Source organism: Andrographis paniculata, unplaced genomic scaffold, assembly GCF_009805555.1.
Source record: "Andrographis paniculata isolate CXL003 unplaced genomic scaffold, ASM980555v1 Contig89END, whole genome shotgun sequence".
Lineage (NCBI taxonomy): Eukaryota > Viridiplantae > Streptophyta > Magnoliopsida > Lamiales > Acanthaceae > Andrographis > Andrographis paniculata.
The window spans coordinates 1861149-1880386 of NW_026137627.1; the positions used below are offsets into that span (position 1 = coordinate 1861149).

At 36.2% G+C, this 19238-nt stretch overlaps 3 protein-coding genes across 10 annotated transcripts; all 3 read right to left on the reverse strand.

Annotated features, from left to right (window-relative positions):
* Window positions 1-1457: 1457 nt before the first annotated feature.
* Window positions 1458-7872, reverse strand: LOC127242952 (ATP-dependent RNA helicase DEAH13). Of its 6 annotated transcripts, none has more exons than XM_051262731.1 (14): window positions 7740-7872; window positions 7527-7623; window positions 7379-7441; window positions 7231-7280; window positions 7048-7108; window positions 6658-6972; window positions 6274-6519; window positions 5900-6130; window positions 5532-5645; window positions 4110-5324; window positions 2385-3893; window positions 2127-2290; window positions 1865-2052; window positions 1458-1777 (listed from the first exon to the last, which is right to left on the reverse strand). In XM_051262731.1, exons 2-11 carry the CDS (start codon window positions 7614-7616, stop codon window positions 2418-2420), a joined length of 3861 nt encoding a protein of 1286 aa, XP_051118688.1. In that variant the 5' UTR covers window positions 7617-7623; window positions 7740-7872; the 3' UTR covers window positions 1458-1777; window positions 1865-2052; window positions 2127-2290; window positions 2385-2417. The 6 variants fall into 6 exon arrangements, with proteins under 6 accessions (XP_051118688.1, XP_051118692.1, XP_051118691.1 ...); XM_051262734.1 differs by lacking the exon at window positions 1865-2052 and having other exon boundaries at window positions 1459-1624; window positions 1710-1777; XM_051262732.1 differs by having other exon boundaries at window positions 1459-1777; window positions 1865-1935.
* Window positions 7873-8573: 701 nt separating this feature from the next.
* LOC127243126 (uncharacterized) lies at window positions 8574-11634 on the reverse strand. The gene is made up of 10 exons (XM_051263002.1): window positions 11299-11634; window positions 11114-11197; window positions 10862-10992; window positions 10690-10787; window positions 9863-9951; window positions 9705-9786; window positions 9341-9519; window positions 9172-9254; window positions 8964-9078; window positions 8574-8858 (listed from the first exon to the last, which is right to left on the reverse strand). The coding sequence occupies exons 1-10, from the start codon at window positions 11524-11526 to the stop codon at window positions 8691-8693; spliced, it is 1257 nt and encodes a 418-aa protein (XP_051118959.1). The 5' UTR covers window positions 11527-11634; the 3' UTR covers window positions 8574-8690.
* A 698-nt stretch (window positions 11635-12332) lies between these two features.
* Window positions 12333-18689, reverse strand: LOC127243042 (kinesin-like protein KIN-14I). Of its 3 annotated transcripts, none has more exons than XM_051262882.1 (20): window positions 18448-18689; window positions 18164-18348; window positions 17689-17855; window positions 17419-17562; window positions 17101-17337; window positions 16940-17008; window positions 16679-16747; window positions 16465-16539; window positions 16240-16371; window positions 16063-16144; window positions 15878-15973; window positions 15614-15790; window positions 15417-15523; window positions 15132-15312; window positions 14853-15012; window positions 14525-14778; window positions 14287-14450; window positions 14040-14192; window positions 13356-13843; window positions 12333-12657 (listed from the first exon to the last, which is right to left on the reverse strand). In XM_051262882.1, the coding sequence occupies exons 2-20, from the start codon at window positions 18282-18284 to the stop codon at window positions 12519-12521; spliced, it is 3015 nt and encodes a 1004-aa protein (XP_051118839.1). In that variant the 5' UTR covers window positions 18285-18348; window positions 18448-18689; the 3' UTR covers window positions 12333-12518. The 3 variants fall into 3 exon arrangements, with proteins under 3 accessions (XP_051118839.1, XP_051118837.1, XP_051118838.1); XM_051262880.1 differs by having other exon boundaries at window positions 16465-16542; XM_051262881.1 differs by having other exon boundaries at window positions 16465-16542; window positions 18164-18369.
* Between the last annotated feature and the right edge of the window lie 549 nt (window positions 18690-19238).

The window sequence follows — 19238 nt, forward strand, 5'->3', positions numbered from 1 at the left end:
TTATAAAAAAATTGTACATAAGAAAATTTCTAATGATAAAGAGAAATTTTTATGGTTTTTTAAAATTATTATTATTATGGTTGTTGTTGATAATATATAAGTGATAAATAATGTTATAATATTTATTAATAGTATTTTAAATATTTAATAAAAATTAATAATTTAAAAGTAAAATATATTAATAAATTATTATCAATTTTTTTTTTGAAAATATGTATTTTTATATTATAAATATAATATTTGAAAATTACTAGTATCATAATAAATATGTATTACTGTTTTTTTAAATTATCGAATACACTGTATTATCGGTAAAGTTAACTAAATATATATTTTCTTCGTTGAACCGTTAGTTATATTTATTTACTTTTTACTTTTTACTTTTATTTCTTATGCAAAATTGTAAATGCAGTTTTCTTTTGTGTGATAGTTTTGTGAAATATTTTTGAAGGGATATTTTTTTAAGGTATAAGAAATTGTGCATATAATATTAAAATAATGAATGTGTGTGATATATTAATTTTTTAATCTATATATTTATTTTTTACAAAATTTATATACATAAGAATAATAATAATAACTAATAAAAATAGTAAAATAAATTGATATATTGAATGATAATATAATAAAAATTATAAAATTAAAAATATAATATACAAAATAGTAGTTTTATACTTTTATATATGTTACAATATTTCTATATCATTAATAATTACTCCTCCGTCCCAAAATTATAGTCTAGGTTATATTTGACATAAAATTTAAAAAAATATTGATATTATATTGCTAGTGGGTAAAAAATACAGTAAAAAACTTTTTTGTCCTTACGAATGTAGTGTAAAAAATAGTGACAATTGTATAATAATAATGAAAAAATAAAGATAGTTTTACAGTGATATGATTATTTATGAAAATGAGACTATAAGACTATTGTACTGGGACGAAAGGGAGTATATATTAGTTATTAATATTACCTATATTTTATAAAATATAATAATATATAATAGATATATTATATTTGTAAATTTTGTATTTACATAAGTTTATATAATTATATAAATTAATAAAAAAATATTTTTACAATTCTACAAATCCATAACTAAATCCAATCAAATTTATAAGAATCCATCTAAATCTGATTAATAAAATCCATCAAAATCTACATTAACTCACTATACTTTCTAAATCCACATGAATCCATAAATTTTTTAAAATCCAAAAAATTCTAATGAAATCTCAAATGAATACACCCCTAAGCGGGTTGGGTCAAGCCTTCTAACCGTTCAAATAAACATATTGGGTTCGCCCGTTCAAAAACTCAGACCCGATCCATTGACAGCTTTAGTAAAAACCCATTACTATCTTCAAGAATATATAATGAAAGAAATTTTAGATCCGTTGGATATTGAATTGGGATTTGAATAATATAAAATTTTGAAATATAATAATTATATGAAAAAAATTGGATGAATAATGTAAATCATGGAAAATCCTCCAAAAGAAAACATCTGAACATATACATGTAACAGTTACCAGAAGCAGTTTCTTCATCAGATATCTTTCCTTGTAAGAAGAATAAAGTGACAAAATATCTGTTTGGTATCATAGGATTTGGTAGTTCAATCTAATGTTTTGGAAAGAAAGGAAGATTATCAGCAAAACAAACACACTCCAATAGAAAGAAAGTTTTGGATGTTTTCAGAGTATACCTGTACTGTACAGTAGGTGAAGAAGAGCTTGAGGGATAAGTGAGGAGCTACCATGGACTTTCAACCACCTGAAAGACATGGATCAAGATCGATCTTAAATTAAGTTTAACAGATAACAGAATAAAACAATGGAACTTCCTTCATCTATAGCTCACCTTTTTTCCACTGATCCAGTGCATGGCAGAGAATATCACTCTACTTCTTAATCCAACCATAAATTCTTCCTCTTTCATTTGCATACCAAATCATATTTATACTTTCAGAAAGTTTCTAGTAAATTTTACATCAAATTGGTGGAGCTTACGATCAACTATAATTCAAAAGACGAAAAAAGCAGCAAAATCTGTTCGAGTAAATGAACTTTATCAAAATTCGGATGAGAATTACAGAACAATGATCAGAAATCAGAAACTTTACTTGCTTTGTTCTCCATGCAAGCATCCAAATTGATACCACACGGTCGATTTCCATGGTGTCAGCAGAACATCCTCCACCTGCAGACCTTCCGCAGCTGCCATTAATCAGCACTGAAATTCACCCGAGATTGGGATTCCAATTCAACAGCATAACTTCCAACTCACCTAACAAAAAGTAATACGACGCTGTAATCAGTGTGCCGTCTAAGGGTTCGAACACCAATAGAAAATTCACAAAAAAGGGAAAAGGAAGCAATACCATGAACATAAAGAATCATGCCATGGGACTACACTAGTGCTTATACGTTGCTGCTTTGCGTTTAGGGAACCTTTCTTTGGCATCCAACGAAGCCTCATGAAGCATCTTCATCCATAGTTCTTTAAAATGAACATGAAAGCCTTGCTGAAACCAGTCTTGAATTTCCGGAAACAGCTCTGCCGGATTTTCTTTCCACAACATTCTCAGCTTCTCACAGCTATCTATTCTCCCCTTCGCGGTATTTAATTTACTCAATAGATTGTGCACTCGTTTAAGACCCAATGCCTCCGGCTTCAACACGCTTGCAGGCGAAACCGCCATATGTTTCCGGGCAGCTTTCAGGCATGGTAGAACTTGTCCATCCAGCAATGAATAAGCAAACACTGCTGCCCTGTTAGAGTCGTCTTTCATCGGCAGACGGTGCAGAGGAAGCTTCCAGAGATGGTTACCAAAAGTCGGCGCCACCCATGAGAAGACTTGATCAGCCATAGCATCGTAATAAGGTTTTGGATCCGAAAGAGGAGCTGAGAAACTACACAGTGCCCGAGCATATCGAATAAGCCAATCCGATTTCACCACTGTCGCGCCATGAATATATGGTCTTTTAGTATGCAATAATTCCTTGTAGACCAAGAATTCTGGCGGCGACTTAGCAACTGATGACCGGCGATGGATGTATACAGTTTCATCAACCATGGAAGCCTGGTAGCGCACTGAGCTCAACTTTCTTACGCCATCCTCCGAGGCACTTGAAGCTCCTCCTTTGATGCGCTTAGCGACCCGATCAGCCCAGCCGGCGCAGATAGCCTGCCCCAGAATCTCTTCCTCATTGAGCCGAAGAAGTTGTTTACTAGATGGAACCCTCCAGGCGCTTTCTACATCCTCAATGGACCCGTGACTCCATGTGAAGTCCTGCTGTAGTAGATTCCCGCCACTTGAGTTGAAAACTAGCTGAAGAAGCTGCTTTCTCAGCTTAGACATTTCTTCCATAGTCTTATAGTGTAAAGAATTTTCGCTGCAAAATCCGATCTGGTTTCCACAAAGTTCAAAGCACTGAAGAGCGAAGGCAATTGTTAGAGCATCACTGGTGGGGTTGGAAAACTTTTCGCGAGAAAATTTGGCAGCTTGTTTCAGTTTCTTTTTTCTTGATTTTTCTTTGTTCTCTGAGTTTTCAGATCTAGCTCCCTCGCCTTCGTTTAAATCATCTCCACCATTGTGACTTCCTTCTGAATCCATTAGAAAGGGATTTGACAAGCTCAAAGCTGCAGCTGCCGCGACTGCATAGGCCAGAACTAGGTTTGCTCGGGCATATTCTTTCACATTTCCCATAATTAGAATAACTGTAAGAAGCATTCTGGAGTGCCGAGGGCTCATTGGATAATGAGCCATAGCTTTTCCTAGATGCGTCAACCTCCCTTTTTCATCAAGTGCTTCAAGAACCTTCAGACAACGTTCTGCTTCAATCAAAGAATTGGTCTCTGGAGGTGTAGGGAAGGGAAAATTGGCAACCTGAAAATCACAGGATACAAGGTTAATCATAAATGGGAACTCAAAAAATCTTTGTATAGACTAAATAAACAAAACAGTGGGACATTAAAATTATGGAAAGATATGTAGCATGGATTTGTTGACAACTTAAATAAAAATAATGAATGAGCCAAGAACATGTTAAGGCAACCTCATCGGCATAACGCAATAAATTGAAAGAATTGGAAGCGCACTAACCTTGCCAATATGCATTGATTTCATAAGTAGGACAACACCATCCACAGGCACTTTGGATATTTCGGCACTCGAGAAATCAGGGAATAAGTTGGTGAAGGCTGCAGAAGAATACAGGCGATAACAATGTCCCGGCCCAGTTCTTCCGGCTCTCCCTGCTCGCTGAGCAGCTGAAGCCTTACTTATCCACTGTATCTCATACGTTTCCATGCCATTGGAAGAGTTGTAATTCTTGACCTTTTCTCTTCCGGTGTCGACAACATACTTAATTCCTGGAATTGTCAACGAAGTTTCAGCTACATTAGTTGCAACAACCACCAAACGTTCTCCATCCTTAACTTTCTCAAACACACGAAGCTGCGCTGATGCAGGAAGCATGGCATATAGAGGCAGGACATGCATTGGACCAGCTGAAGAACGCTTGTCTTCTTGTTTGTCAACAAAACAGGTCTGAACTGGACCTTCAGTTGTTTGATTACTGGCTTGGACCTCGATACACGGACTTGAATCATTTTTTTCGGATAATGCTTCGAAAGCAGCCCTCAATGAAGCAAGATTTCCCTCTGATCCCAAAATATCTGAAATCTTATCATCAGATTCCACAGGTTTTGATTGCTTCTCATCATCGCTGAAGTACTCCAAATCACTTTCATCCGTCGAATCATACCCCATATCAGATTCATCTTCTGAGAAATCTTTACCATCTTCCTCCATGTAAGAACTGAATCTTTCAGTAATATCATGACCAGAGTTCCCTTCAGGCTCAAATGCCTCAGTAATCTCTTTTGTATTAATTTCTTTTGGAGTCTTTTCTTCACAGGAAGAACATGCCTCACTGTTTCCTTTTAATGGACGTGCAGTTATCTCTCGGGAAGCTCCACGCAGCTTCCGGCAGAGATATTCAACTTCTCTCTGCCCTGTAACAAAAACAAGAATGCCCCCAGGTGGCAATCTTTTGTGGATTGATATGACCTTCTTGAATGCTTGCCCGACATAGTCAATGATCTCTGTTTTCTTTGAGAAATGTATGGTAACTGGATATTGCCGAGTTGGAACTTCTATTACAGGTGGAGGATCACGAAAAATTCTTCTATTAGACACAAAATCCTCTACTCGCAGTGTAGCGCTCATCAGAATAAGTTTTAGAGGGTATATTATGTCATCATCTTCAATCGATTCCCCAGCCAGTATCCTTTTCTGCTGCACCAGAAATTCCCTCTGCAAGATTGTGGAAGAAGATAACCCTTTTATGAAATTGAAATTCAAAATTTCTCAAAAATTTTAGTCACGAGAAAACAGTGAGATATTCTTTAGAGATCATATTTTCAGAAAATGTTATTCTTTTAAGCATGATATGACGTCCATGTTTGCATAAATCAACAAATAAAACACATACAGTTGTGTAGATAGCTACGCTATTGTTACCTGCCGCTCTTGGATAACTCGAGAAAGCATCCCAATGAGTATATCTGTATTCACACTCCTCTCATGTGCTTCATCCAAAATTATAACAGAGTAGCGTCTTAAAAGAAAATCACTCTACAATTAAAACGAAATTATAGTTTGTTAGAAGCAAGCAGAAAAGAAATATTACCACTCTACAAAAAGGAAGAATATTCATTCAACAGATTCAAAAGAAAAGCAACAGATATTTATCATTCTTTCTACTTGTTCAGTGGTAAAAAAAAAAAGAACAGATTTTCTACGTAAAAATGTTGTAGGGCACGTGAGAATAGTTCGACTCCGTGTATCCTCCTACCATTACTAAAAGAGGGTGAGTTCAAAGGGAAAACCTGCACTTCTCGAAGCAAGATTCCATCAGTCATAAACTTGATTGAGCAGCTCTCTCCCACTCTTCTGTCGTGCCTAACCTGAAAGCCGACTTCCCTACCCAGCTGAAGTCCAAGTTCAAAGGCCACACGCTTAGCAGTTGCCAGTACAGCCACCCGTCGAGGTTGGGTGACACCAATAATGCCACCTCGAGGTTTCAAGTGGTTTGAGCCAAAACCAGCCTCATAAAGAAACTGAATAATAAATAGTTGCATATAATCAAATTATTGCACCAGCAATACCACCTCAAGGTTTCAAGTGGTCTAGAAATTAAGATGAAATGATGAATAATTCGATATATTCAAACTATTGCACATCATAGTGATAAATTACGAACCTGAGGAACTTGGGTTGTCTTACCACAACCGGTTTCACCACATATAATGACACTGATATTCTCATTTATAGCTTCCATTATCTCTTGTTCCATCATAACTATCGGCAGATCCACCCTTTGCTTTTCCACATCCTTTGGCCTCGACACATGCACCACTGTTGGAGCAATAAGATCCCTTGTGGAAGAACAACTAGGCAGATTATTTTCAGGGTAATGATTTTGTCGTGGATCTCCATCCGCTGTCTCCTGTTAAAAGCATACATACATGTTCCTCATCATCAGTGGAATGAATGTTGTGGGCAATCAGCATAATCAGGCAAAAACCAACACAAACATAAATAAATCTCTATCAAAAGAAAGAAAGCAGATGTTAGTATCTATCACCTGAGACAAACATGAATGACTAGTCCCTTGTTGCACTTCTGAAACTGATGCTCCAAATGTATCATCAGCATCAGCATCATCCTTGGCTGGAAAAACATTGCCCCCGTCAAAAGTACCAAGTCGACTATCAGAAATCTGCTTATCACCTAATGTATCAGAATTTATCATTGGTGACTGGAAGCTGTCCTCATCTAGCTCAACTTCAAGACTTCCATTGTTCTTATTATTCTTCTTCTTTTTGGCAATATGGTCTGTGGCCAAACCAGCTTTAGAAAACTCGACTTCTCTTCTCCGTTTCTCACGATGAGTTTCAACCTAGAGCAAGCTCATACAACCTCATAATCTGTACAATTTCTTCATCATTTAATTAAACAAGACTGGGTGACAAACCTGGCCCAAGTTCCTTGAGGACCACATTAGTGAATAAACATCATCTTCAATCTTGTACTTCCTGGAACATACACAAGTAAATTGCTCCATCAGCATCCAATTTCCTTAGATTAGTTGATGACCTTAGAATGAAATTCTAACATATTTAATCCCAAAACCATTAAAAAACATAAAGTTTCTTACTCTAACACCTCTACGCTCTTTGTTAGAAGCTTCTCTTTTTCCTTTTCCTCCTGCACTCAAATCAATTCATAAGACTTCGAGCAAGAAGCCGCAATCAATTTATATTTTATACCAACAGCGGACGCATTTACTCATACAACGCCCATACCTCAATCATCTTCAGCTTCCTTTTCTGTGATTTGCTCAATTTAGGCTTGTTCCTTGTACCAACCTTATAACATGCCCAAACAAACAATTAGTAAACTAATTTCATCGCTAAGCATTCACCAAAACGCAACCAAATCAATGTGCTCTACCTGATTTCCCCCTTCCTTCGCCTTCTTCTTTTTCTTGGGAGGCAGTACAATGAGGTCTCCTTCACCGCTCTTCATTTTCTCCCACTTCATATCGACCCTACAGAGAATCGAATTGCAACGGCAGGAGAAGTACAAGAAAGTTGGGATGGGGAGACGGCGTTCAGTATTTTTATTTATTTATTTTGAAAAACGTATATATAATACAGTCCTTACCGATCAAATTGGCGGAGCAGCAAGCGAAAGAAAAAAAAATGAGGAGAAGAAGAACAAGAACGACGGAGGCGGCGGCTGCTGGCTGTGCCGCTGTGGCTTGTGGGTTAAATAAAATAAAAACACAATTTTACACTATATTTTATAGAGAGATTAATTATTTATATGTAAAGTTATTATATTCCCATCATTCCATAAATGTTTTTTCAAAAAAATCAAATTAAACACCTATTTTTTATTTTTTATATTATATTAAAAATTAATTTTATATCCAAAACATCACATCAATCCATATTTATATCCATTAAAATTTTTACTATTCAAATTTCTAATCCAAAATCCAACCCCAAACAAACACACCCTAACAGTATTTTAATGATTAAGGATATTTGAATTGAAACTAGTATATTAATAAAAAATATATAATATTAATATAATAAATAACTTATAATGTTTATATTTTTAAATTTTATAAATTTTTATACATCATATTTTTTATATTATGAATTTTTAATCTTAATATAAAAACATACTTATAGAAATACACTATTTTTTAGTTCTTTTTATTATTTTAATTCGGTAAAAACAAAAAGTTTTTACACATCTATGTCCAGTCGTATTTAAAACATAAATTCAGCTTCTACAATACGAGCTACTGTATGTCTTGATCAGACGAGGTGTTTTTCAATGAGGACCATTGTTGTTGTTCTAAGGAAATAAAAAATAATACTCCATATGTATTAAATTGACGTAAGAACCAACAATCAATCGTTGCTTTTCGAGTATATTAGATGCAAACTAAATTCGACAAAAACAAACCACACCCATTCTTCCATCTTCAAACAAAACATAAATATATATATATATATATATATGTAATACGCTGTTGCAGCAATTTATATCAAAATTTTAAGGAACATGTCTGAAATCTGAACATTAACACCTTTGTCTTGATCACTGGTTTGGTATAGACTGAGAAGCAAGCTGAACCCAAGCAAATTCCTCTATGTATGCCGCGCCACCGTGGCACGACGCCTCGCATGTATATATGACGATGGTCGCCCAGTCGAGAGAATCTTCGGTATCTTCCACATGGAAGAAATAAAGCAGCTGCGGCAAAACCTGAAAGAAAAGTTTGTCGAAAGTGAATCGCTTGATTACTGCTAATGAACAATTCAGAAAAATATTTAGGCAGTAGGTTAAATTGTAAAGGAAGCCTTACTGCACCTGAAGTTCGAAAACACGGGTGCTGTCACAATAGCTACATTTAGGTATGTCGAGTCTTGATGGTCGACCACTGGACACCGGCCACAGTGGCTTTGCTGGACCGGAGCTAGAGTCCCTGCTTATCAATTAATTGCATTAACATTTTATCACAATGAATTTAAACGAGAAGCAAAGTAAATGCGCATCGAAAGATTCCACAGAGATTCACCTGCAGTTCAGCCTCAAGATTTGATCAGGAGCCCGGGATATTCTCTCCTGGAAGGAAGCCCAACTCTTATTGTCGTTGTGCCCCTATTCCGCAATCAGAGACAGGATGGAATTTCGTTTTTGCTAATCTAATAATATAGGATTATCCAGCAAGGAGGTAAGAAACTCACCTCAAAATATGACATCCATTTTCCGTAAGAACTATCTGTGTGGCTTCTTGATATCAATGAGCTAGAAGATCCGGTGTCATTAGATTTTTCCTCGTCATCTTCGCACTCATCCTCATCAATGATCACATACTCTGGAAAAAGAGTGTTGCTGGCAGCTGTTTGCCTATTATCAAACCTAGCTGAATCAGAAATACGCTCGTCTTTAATGTTTATGGACAAGAAAGCTATAATCAAAAGGAATTTATACAATCCACATAATCGACACAGTAGTACGTATATAATGAAGAGAAATCTCAGATCCAAATAAGCATATTAGCGAGTCCTGCCAAAACGAAACCACATTTCATATACATGTAACAGTTACCAGATGCAGCTTCTTCGTCAGATGTCTTTACTTGCTGACAGGAGATTTTATGGCTCGAGCTACTGGACCGCCAATGAGCAGCCTGCGAAGGGACATGGTCTACTGATTACATGAAAACCCAAAACTGTATTTTACACAATGTAGGGACTTAGAAGTACCTGGTGCTTTCCAGAACAATAGCGTGCTCTCTTACAGCTACCGCAAAGCTTGTCCCCTTTCCATGTGCCACACCAATCACAGAGTGGTGCTGCAATAGCACATAGAGAAAAAGTGACGAAATATGAGAGCAGAACGACGGGTTTATCCCCTTAATGCTCTCACTGTCAACAATGGGATTTCGGATTCACTTCCTTCACATGATTATTCAACTTACTTGCATAATGTCATTCCATATTTTCGAGAGAATACATAATTTTAAAAGTGTCCACCTCCCATTAGTGTGGACGACAAAAGGCATTAAGGAGATATTGCAGACTCTTATCATGTTCCTGTCTTTGATTATAATACAATTCTTTTGAATGATATCACTACAAGGGGTGTTTGGTACAGAAAAATGGAGCCGAAAATATTTTTATTTTTCTTGTTTGCTTGAAACAGAAAATTTAGGATTGAGAAATCAATCATTTTCTATTCTCTAATTTCAGTTCTCTCTCTTATATTAAGATAAATGGATAAAAATAGAATTTACTAAGTTTTATTTATTTTATTTTTCTTATATTTTTTAACTGAATTTTCTATTTTATCGGACAAAAGAATCTCTGTTTATCGGACAAAAGAATCTATTCTCATTCCCGAATCATTTTCTCTACCATTTCATGCAATTACATTCTCTCTACCAAATGCACCTAACAAACTCCACGAGAATTGGAATTTGTTTGAAGACATTATTAGGTGGAGAGAGTGACACCAAAGATCTGCTTCAGACAAAATATTTTCATGTATTAACTGGCAGTGCAAGTATTAAGATGAACTACACTGTAATTACCTCCATCCATCAATGGTTGTGCAGTGCCATCTTCCGGGGGCGCCACACTTGAATAAAAGGGATTCACTCTCGGCAATTGACACCGGAAAACCTTGACACTTCAGAACCATTTTTTATCATCAGAAACTAATTAATGAAGTCCGTCGAGAGCAGTCAAATCACTAGGAAATACCTTCTTGATGGAATCTCCGGCTGCCGCTTCCACTGTTCATGCTGATCGCGAAGAAGGCAGGCCATTGAAGGACACATGAAAAGATACAATGTCCGGTGAAAAGTTGATTCCTCACCTAATGGCACATAAACCTACAACAGATCCAACATGAATATTAAAACAGAGTGCACATTGTTTGAACTTTTAAATACGGAAGGGAATCCTAAAGGAACAACAAATCAGATTCCAAAAAAATGAATTTTCACACTCGACCTGAAGCACAAACTGCAGAGGTTCTTCGCAAAAATCACAATGAATGGACTTTCCAGAGGGCAGGTTTTTGGGGTCCAGCCATGCCTAAATCACATATTACACAAAGCAATAATACATTCTTCCCGAAATAATTGGAGTTTAATGGCAAAGAAATTTAACAGGCCGTGCAAGGCGCATAGAATTACCGGAGTGCCACCCGCTTTGCTAGGGAAATACTGGCGGTGCAACGACCACGGTGTTTTCGGCTTCTCCACAAAACCTAACGTCACCAGTGCTCCATCTTCTTCTTCATCTTCTTCCTCGCTGACTTCATCTTTAACCTTGTCATGTTGAATTTCGTCCTCTTCATCCTCTTCATCCACGGTGGAAATACGCAGGGAGCTGATGTTCCCTCCATTAGCGTCGACATCCATTTCTCGATAACTGAATCCACTCCGATCGACGTCCGAACTATCCGGTGACCATACACCGCGACGGCGCTAGCGTTTGGGGTTTCGGAGAAGATGCGTATTATAATGGGCTTCTATAATATTTCGAAAGACTTATTGGGCTTTTATGATATTCATAAAAAAATAAATTAAAATGGGCTTCTATAAAGCGTAGGTAATTTTATTTTTTTCAAATAGAAAAAGGAAAGTAAAAGGCATAAGTCGTGGTTCTTAAACAGTGCGACTCTGTCCCAATAGATTTTTTGTTTTTTTTTTACTGGAAATACAATAAATTAGAATATGTATTTATTTATTTATAATTAATATAAATTAATCTTATAAAAAAAAAATAGAATTTTAAATATATATAAAAATATTTGTCTTGTTATAAAGAAGATAAAAATAAAAAGATGTTGAGATAATAACAATATATAATTATATATATATTTATAATTGTGCAAAAAATTTACAAAACAAACAAATGCTATACTTTTAAAATATTGAAAACCTATACTGTCTCGGCACAATCTGCCTTGCGTCATTTGCATTTACCATTCAATTTCCTTATATTTGTATAATATAATAATTAACGTTCAAATATCGAAAGCATTGGACAGTATTTTTTTTTTTTTTTGGGATAGAAGTAGTACATTCTTACGAAATATTGATTTAGATCTAACTGTAGGCATGTTATTTCTCTCCCTTTTTTTTTTATTAAATATTGTTAAATTTGCAATATAATTTCAAATTAACTTTATAATTGTTAAAAAACGATAACTAAATCCCTAATTTCCAAAATATTGATCGATTCCATAGAACAGTTACTTCCATAACACAATGTACATGTGACCAAAACAAACTCTCATCATTACATGTATATATTTTCATTCAAAATCTTTCAAATATTCAAAACACAAACATCAACCAGCATTCAATTTCACCCAAAACAAAACACAAGATAAACAATACAAAATGCATTAAGAAATCATCCCTGGATGATACTTCTGCTTTCTGATCTTTCCTTCATGCTTCACTTCAACATTTTGTCTTCCATTCTCACGGCTCACCCTGACGGCTTTCGCCAAATGTATCGCGCCTGATTTCGAACTCAATGTCCTGTTTCACATAGCCAATAACAACATCAAAGTTATGGCGATTCTTGAATTTTAAGTACAGACAACACATTATTTAAATTAATATAATACAAATGTAATCCCGCAAAGCACGTGCTTTGATTCTAGCACAGAACATATTTATTTACAACACATCAACAAGTACAAATAGAAAAATACGTTATTTTATATTAATATAATACAAATACATCATATGAACTAATAATAATTAGTATGATGTAGTCCTGCAAAACACATGTTACTGTTGATTCTAGCATATAACATACTTATATACAACACATTTTTAAGTATAAATAGAAAAATACGTTATTTTATACTAATATAATACAAATAAATCACATGAACTCATAAGGCATAGTGTAGTCTCGCAAAGCTTTAATTCTAGCACATAACATATTTATATACAACATATCAATAAGTATAAATAGAAAAACATATTAATATAATACAAATACATCATATGAACTAATAATAATTAGCGTGATGTAGTCCTACAAAGCACATGCTATTGTTGATTCTAGCATATAACATTCTTATATACAATACATTTACAGGTATAAATAGAAAAACACGTTATTTTATTTCACACAGCATGTGATGCCTAGTTTATCTTTGCTATATGACTAACCATTCCCCAATGTTATACATGCATGATCTTGAGACTGAGGTTATGGAATTTACCTGAGATCAGGGATTCTTGTCTGTTTCGCAGGACGTTTCGCGATTTTATTACCCAATACCCAATGGCTGGCTTGATTAAGCAAACCTGGTCCGGATGAACTCACTCCAGTATCAAGGTGATCCACCATTTCAGCAGGACTGCCATCGAATTGAGTATTTGCAGAATATAGAATGTGTGGAATCTCAGAGTGATGCTTCCAAGATTCGGACAAACATCTCTGATGTCTCTGGTTAAAGACTTCAGAGTTTTTGTTGTTGTTAGGATTGCGAAAGCACAGCTGATTTTCAACTCCACCGGGATCTTGCTTGTTAACCATGAGCTTGTCTACCCAGTCTTCTCCTGAGGCCACTTCTCTATAATCATCATCATCTTCATTGTCATTTTCATTGATCGGGGTGACAGGTGGCCACGTAGGAGATCTGGAAAATAGCTCGACTAGATCAAAGTTTGATTTCTTTGGCAACGATGAAGAATTGCTGCTGCAGACCTGCGAAAGAAGTATTGACAGAATCCTCTTCATGTCTAACACTGGAAGGAGTTTATAGTTAAGAGGTTTATGTGCTGTTGCATTTAGCAATTACGACAGATATCAACCATTTCATTAGTGTCGTAAACTTACCAGTGGCAGTTAAGATGATGACAAGAATTTTCGCAGTTGAATGGAAATAAATTAATAATTGTACCTCTATGTTTCCTACATCTTCCATTGGTTTCCTCAGTTCATCATCTAGTGAGGGGAAGCCATTTCTAGCAGGTTGAGATTGGGGAAGGTTTTTCGCCAGTGTGGCCGCTTGTTCTCCGTCTATCCGAGCTAATGCAGCCTTAAGACTAGCAATCTATATCAGAGACATTTATTAAGCTATTTGAATGATCAGCCAATAGCTTGTAAAAAACATATCGATTTGAAATGCAGGATAAAAGGGCAATAACCTGTTCTTTGAGCTCACCAACATCTGGCGAGTCCTTGTTCACTCTTGCGGCGCCAAGCTCGACAGTAGCGACACGCTCAGCAAATTTGAGGGTGCTGATTGTCTCTCCAATGGAATCGGGCTCGGGGCTTATGTGGACAAACATCAGTGTCTTTGCTTGGCCCCCTAAATAGGCAAAAAGATTTAAATCAATTTCGGAAAGGATATGGGATAGGTAGTTTAGGATGTCTGATTCTTACCAAGTGAATCGTGCAGTAGTTGTGTGAGTTTGCTGTTTCTGTAAGGGACATGTGAGTTCTTCTGTGTAAGAGAGGATATAACATCACCCAATGCAGATAGAGATTTGTTAATATGCTGAGCTTCTTTCAGTCTATCGCCAGTTACTTCTGATTTGTCGACTCTCTCACTTCCAGCCAAATCAACTAGGTGCATGCATCCTCGGAGGATATTTCCAGAAGTTAAATCCCTTCCTTGGACATGAACTGTCAAGCAACTACAGCAAAAAGAAGTTCAGAGCAAAAGATCATTTTAGATTGCATGATATGAATCGAATGTTGGATTACACACCTGTGAGAGCGACTGCTGTGATCATTGAGTGATGTTGTACCCACCGCACGGTTCCTTAGTCCAAGGTTCATTAGATCAATTACATCAGATGTTGTCGAGACGCGCACCAAATTTGCATCGGGTACACTAAGTCCTGTTTGAGAGCAGCTTTTGATTTCTAATGTATTCATTGTAAAGGGATGATTGAACTCAGAAAAATTCTTGGGACAGAAATTTCGAATCTTTTGGATGCATAATGATTCTAAGTAGTTTGAGTTCAAGTAAAAATATTGAAAGGATATTTTCTGCATAGGCCATCAGTGACAAGAAGATCCCTAACTTGCTCATTGTAGATCTCAATCATCTGAACAGACACATCATAGGTGAAAGTGTCCTTTCTTTGCTCGGCGAGGAAAAACAGATCACTTAGAGCCCTGTAATTCACTCCTTCACTGTTTTCTGTGAGTTCTTTAGGGCCACTCTGAATTGAAGTAAAAAGAAATCAACCTAAGTTTTCGAGCTACCACATAAAAACAGGAGAGTGTTATTCAAGATTCATCAAATACTTATGGGATCTTCTCTTACCATGGTGTAAGTCTTTCCGGATCCTGTTTGGCCATAAGCGAAAATGCAAACATTGTAACCATCCAGGACTGATCTTATCAAGGGTTGAATGTCCGAATATACCTCCTCTGTGTAGAAAGAAAGGAAAAGATGGGGAAAGTTAAAACCAAATGTTGAGTTACAAACCTGGCAAAAAGTCCCTCCCATTAGATCCTAACCTTGAGTTGCCGAAGGCCCAAATACTTTGTCGAAGTTGAAGGAGCACTTCCGTGCTTTTGCATTCTTCCCCGGAGTGTTTATTGCTATAGTTCCCTCCTCAAAATGGTCGACAGTACTCATACGACTACCTTTCCCGGGTAAGAATGGCCTCACACGACAGTAAACTCTAATGCTTCCTGAAAGCATCAGTACATTCAAGTATGCACATAAAGTATCCTTTGTGGGAAACAAAATAAGACTGCAAGACAAGAATTAAAAACTACCTTTTAAGTCTTGGACTTGATTATAAAGCTTCCGATTTTCCTCAAGAACTCTATGATAACACGAAGCAGCATGAGCTAGTCCATGAATTTGGAGGCCTGTAACGTAAACCCAAACAATCTTGTAGTCATGACATGTTTTGATGAGTTCCAAAAGGCGAGTAGGGGAAGGAAAATTTTAGCCGTACCAATATTGTGAATGTCTTCATGAAACTTCATTTGGATAAAATGAATACCAGCTTTTGTAGCAGAAAGCATATCCTTCAGTACCTAGACCAAAATACACATACTGCAAGCTTATATAACAAATATACAAAAGGTTACTAGGATGATTAAGAATATGTTTATTTTCACTCACTTATTACCTTAATATCTCTTTGCTGCTGATCAAAAACCATTTGTTGCTTCAGTAATCTACTTTCTTCGGATTTGTCGTAAGTCTTATTTTTCTGTAATGTATAATTACTGTTTGGTATTGCAGCATTCGGTTGTTCAATCTATGTTTTGGAAAGAAAGGAAGTTTATCAGAAAAGCCAACACACTCAAATAGAAAGTCTTCAAAATTGGAATTAGATGTCTTCAGAGTATACCTGTACAGCAGGTAAAGAATGATCCGATTCAGATATGTTAGCATGAAATGTACCAGAGTTCGTAGCGGCAACTTTCTTCTGTTACATAACACAAATTTATAGATTCCTTGAGATATTAAATATACAAATCTAAACTTGAAAAGATGATGAGCAAAGTTATTATGGCAGCCATGAGAATATATTGCAGAAATTTCCATATAAGCTGTAAACAGACCGATTCGTTTTGACTTGCCATCTGATGCTCAAATTCCTTCACGAACGAACTCAATACAGACTCTACAATCTGCAAAACATAAATCAGTAAATGTCAGGCTAAATCAAGGTGGCCATGGCCAACAACATACCTACAGATTGACTGAAATTCTAGAAATTGAAGCCATGTCAATCTGGTGAACATAGGAGCAAACATTCAAACATGTTAAATTTAGCGCCTTCAAGTTCTCATAGAATAATAACTGAAAGATCCAAGGCATACCTTTGGGATTTCGTCTGGTTTCTTATCTAATAGAATTGTCTGTACAAGCGTGCTCAAGGAAGAACTCGGCTGCAAAAGAAGAAAAAGAATGTATGGATACAGATTAGTGATCCCAGGTGCTGAAGCTTGTTCAGATGCCAACATTGAGCCAACTTGATTACCATTTTGTCGAAATCTTTATCCGGAGTTACACCATTTAGGGATTTCTCAATCACAGGCACACTTCTTGAAAAAGTACATGCGAAAGGCTCAGAAACTTTGCGAACAGATTGTTTTCCGGTTGTCGTGGTTTTAACATTTCCACATGATTTCCAACCTTCAGTTACTCCCGCCTGCCTCTTTTCATTGAAGGATTTAAGCGACAAGACGCAATTAACCATCCTTGAAGATTTTCCTCCCTGTGTAAAATTCAAAACTTTGTAAACAAGCTTATTTAGCAGCCAGAACTCCATTATCCTCCTTTTATTAGGAATGCCTACCCGCTCAAGATCTGATGCCTCGAAAATAGGCAATCCCATGGCTTCAACAGCTACAAGGAAATTCCTCACGTTCTCAAAGTACAGATACGCTGACAAAGCTGCACCTTCAGGGATAAGTGAGGAGCTACATGGACTTTCAACCACCTGAAAACAAGGATCGAGATTGATTTTGAAGTAAGTTTAACAGATGATCAAATGCACCCAAGAAGTTGAAATAGCTTTTCTACTGCTTTCTCAGAATAAAACAGTGAAACTTCATCTATGGCTCACCTTTTCCACTGATCCAGGCTGAATATTATTCAGTGCATGGCAGAGAATCACTCCACTTCTTAAACCAAGCCTAAATTCGTCCTCAGAAGGTTCAGTCGGTAAATCTTTGGAATTCACTACTCCTACCACTTTTCTCAGCCAAGCAGCAGCTTCGTATCGCCTCATTGCTGCAAGCGAACGAATGGGCTTTCATTTGCATACCAAATCATATTTATACTTTCAGAAAGTTTCTAGTAAATTCACATCAATGGGTGGAGCTTACGACCTACTAAAATTCATAATTGAAGGAATCAGTTTTAGTTCCTCTAAGGCTTCAACTATTGGAAGCTCAAATCTAATTGCCTTTCAATTTAGTAGCAGATGCAATTCAAAAGACAAAAAAGCAGCAAAATCTGTTCGAGTAAATGAATTTGTCAGAAGAGTTCGAAATTCAGATGAGAATTACAAAACGAAGACCAGAAATCAGAAACTTTACTTGCTTCGTCCTCCATGCGAGCATCCAAATTGATACCACGAGGTCGATTCCCATACCGTTGCAGAACATCCTCCACCACGGACGCAACCGAGAAGGACTGCACACCTTCCGCAGCCGCCATTAATCCGCTTCAAAATTCACCAAAAATTGGGAATTCCAATTCAACAGCATAACTTCCAACTCACCTAACAAAAAGGAATACACCGCTATAATATGTAATCAGTATGCCCTAGGGTTCGAACACCATTAGCAAATACACACAAAAAGCAAAAGGAACCAATTACCGTTCTCTCTCTCACTCTACAGCACTGCATCGGCCTTGGATTCGCCTTTTCCGCCATTTCCCCTTTTCCCCACAACTTCGAGCTTCTTCTCTGCTTTATTTATACTCACTCATCACTTCATTTCACATCACATCACACCACTCCACCTCCTTTTCAACATTTATTACCTTAACAAACCACGTGAATTCCGAAGCTCCTCCATGATCGACTTCCAAACCAGCTAGCTTACTTCCATTTTCGTCTTCAAATTTGCAGCTACGCGAATCATAAATACCCTTCAGGCTTCAGTATTGGATCGACGGGATTCTCATTTGACTAAATTATCCTTTTAATTTAATATAATTAAATAAATTAAATTCAACGCTGGCGTTGGATTGTCAAATTATAATTATTATTTTAAATTATTATTTATTCAGCGTCCAACAGAAATTATTTCCGAAGGCGTTGACAAATAAGCTAAGCACAGCTTTCAACAATAAAATAAATAAATAAAAAATATATACATACATACATATAAATAAATAAATAAAATTATATATTATGAGGCAGCAGAAACATTACACTATATGCAATAACGACATATGCTTCCCTATTAAAAACTGGGAGATTAATTAGTATAATTATGGATTTTCTATGAATTAAAAAATACAGCCCTCAACCTTAACTCTTTTCGTTATTATTAAGGTTTCTTTAATTATTAAAAAAAAAAAAAAAAAAAAGCAAACAAAAAGGTTGTTAGATTGTCACTGTAGTATTTAAACCAAGGGCGTTTTCGTCATCTCACTTCGTCC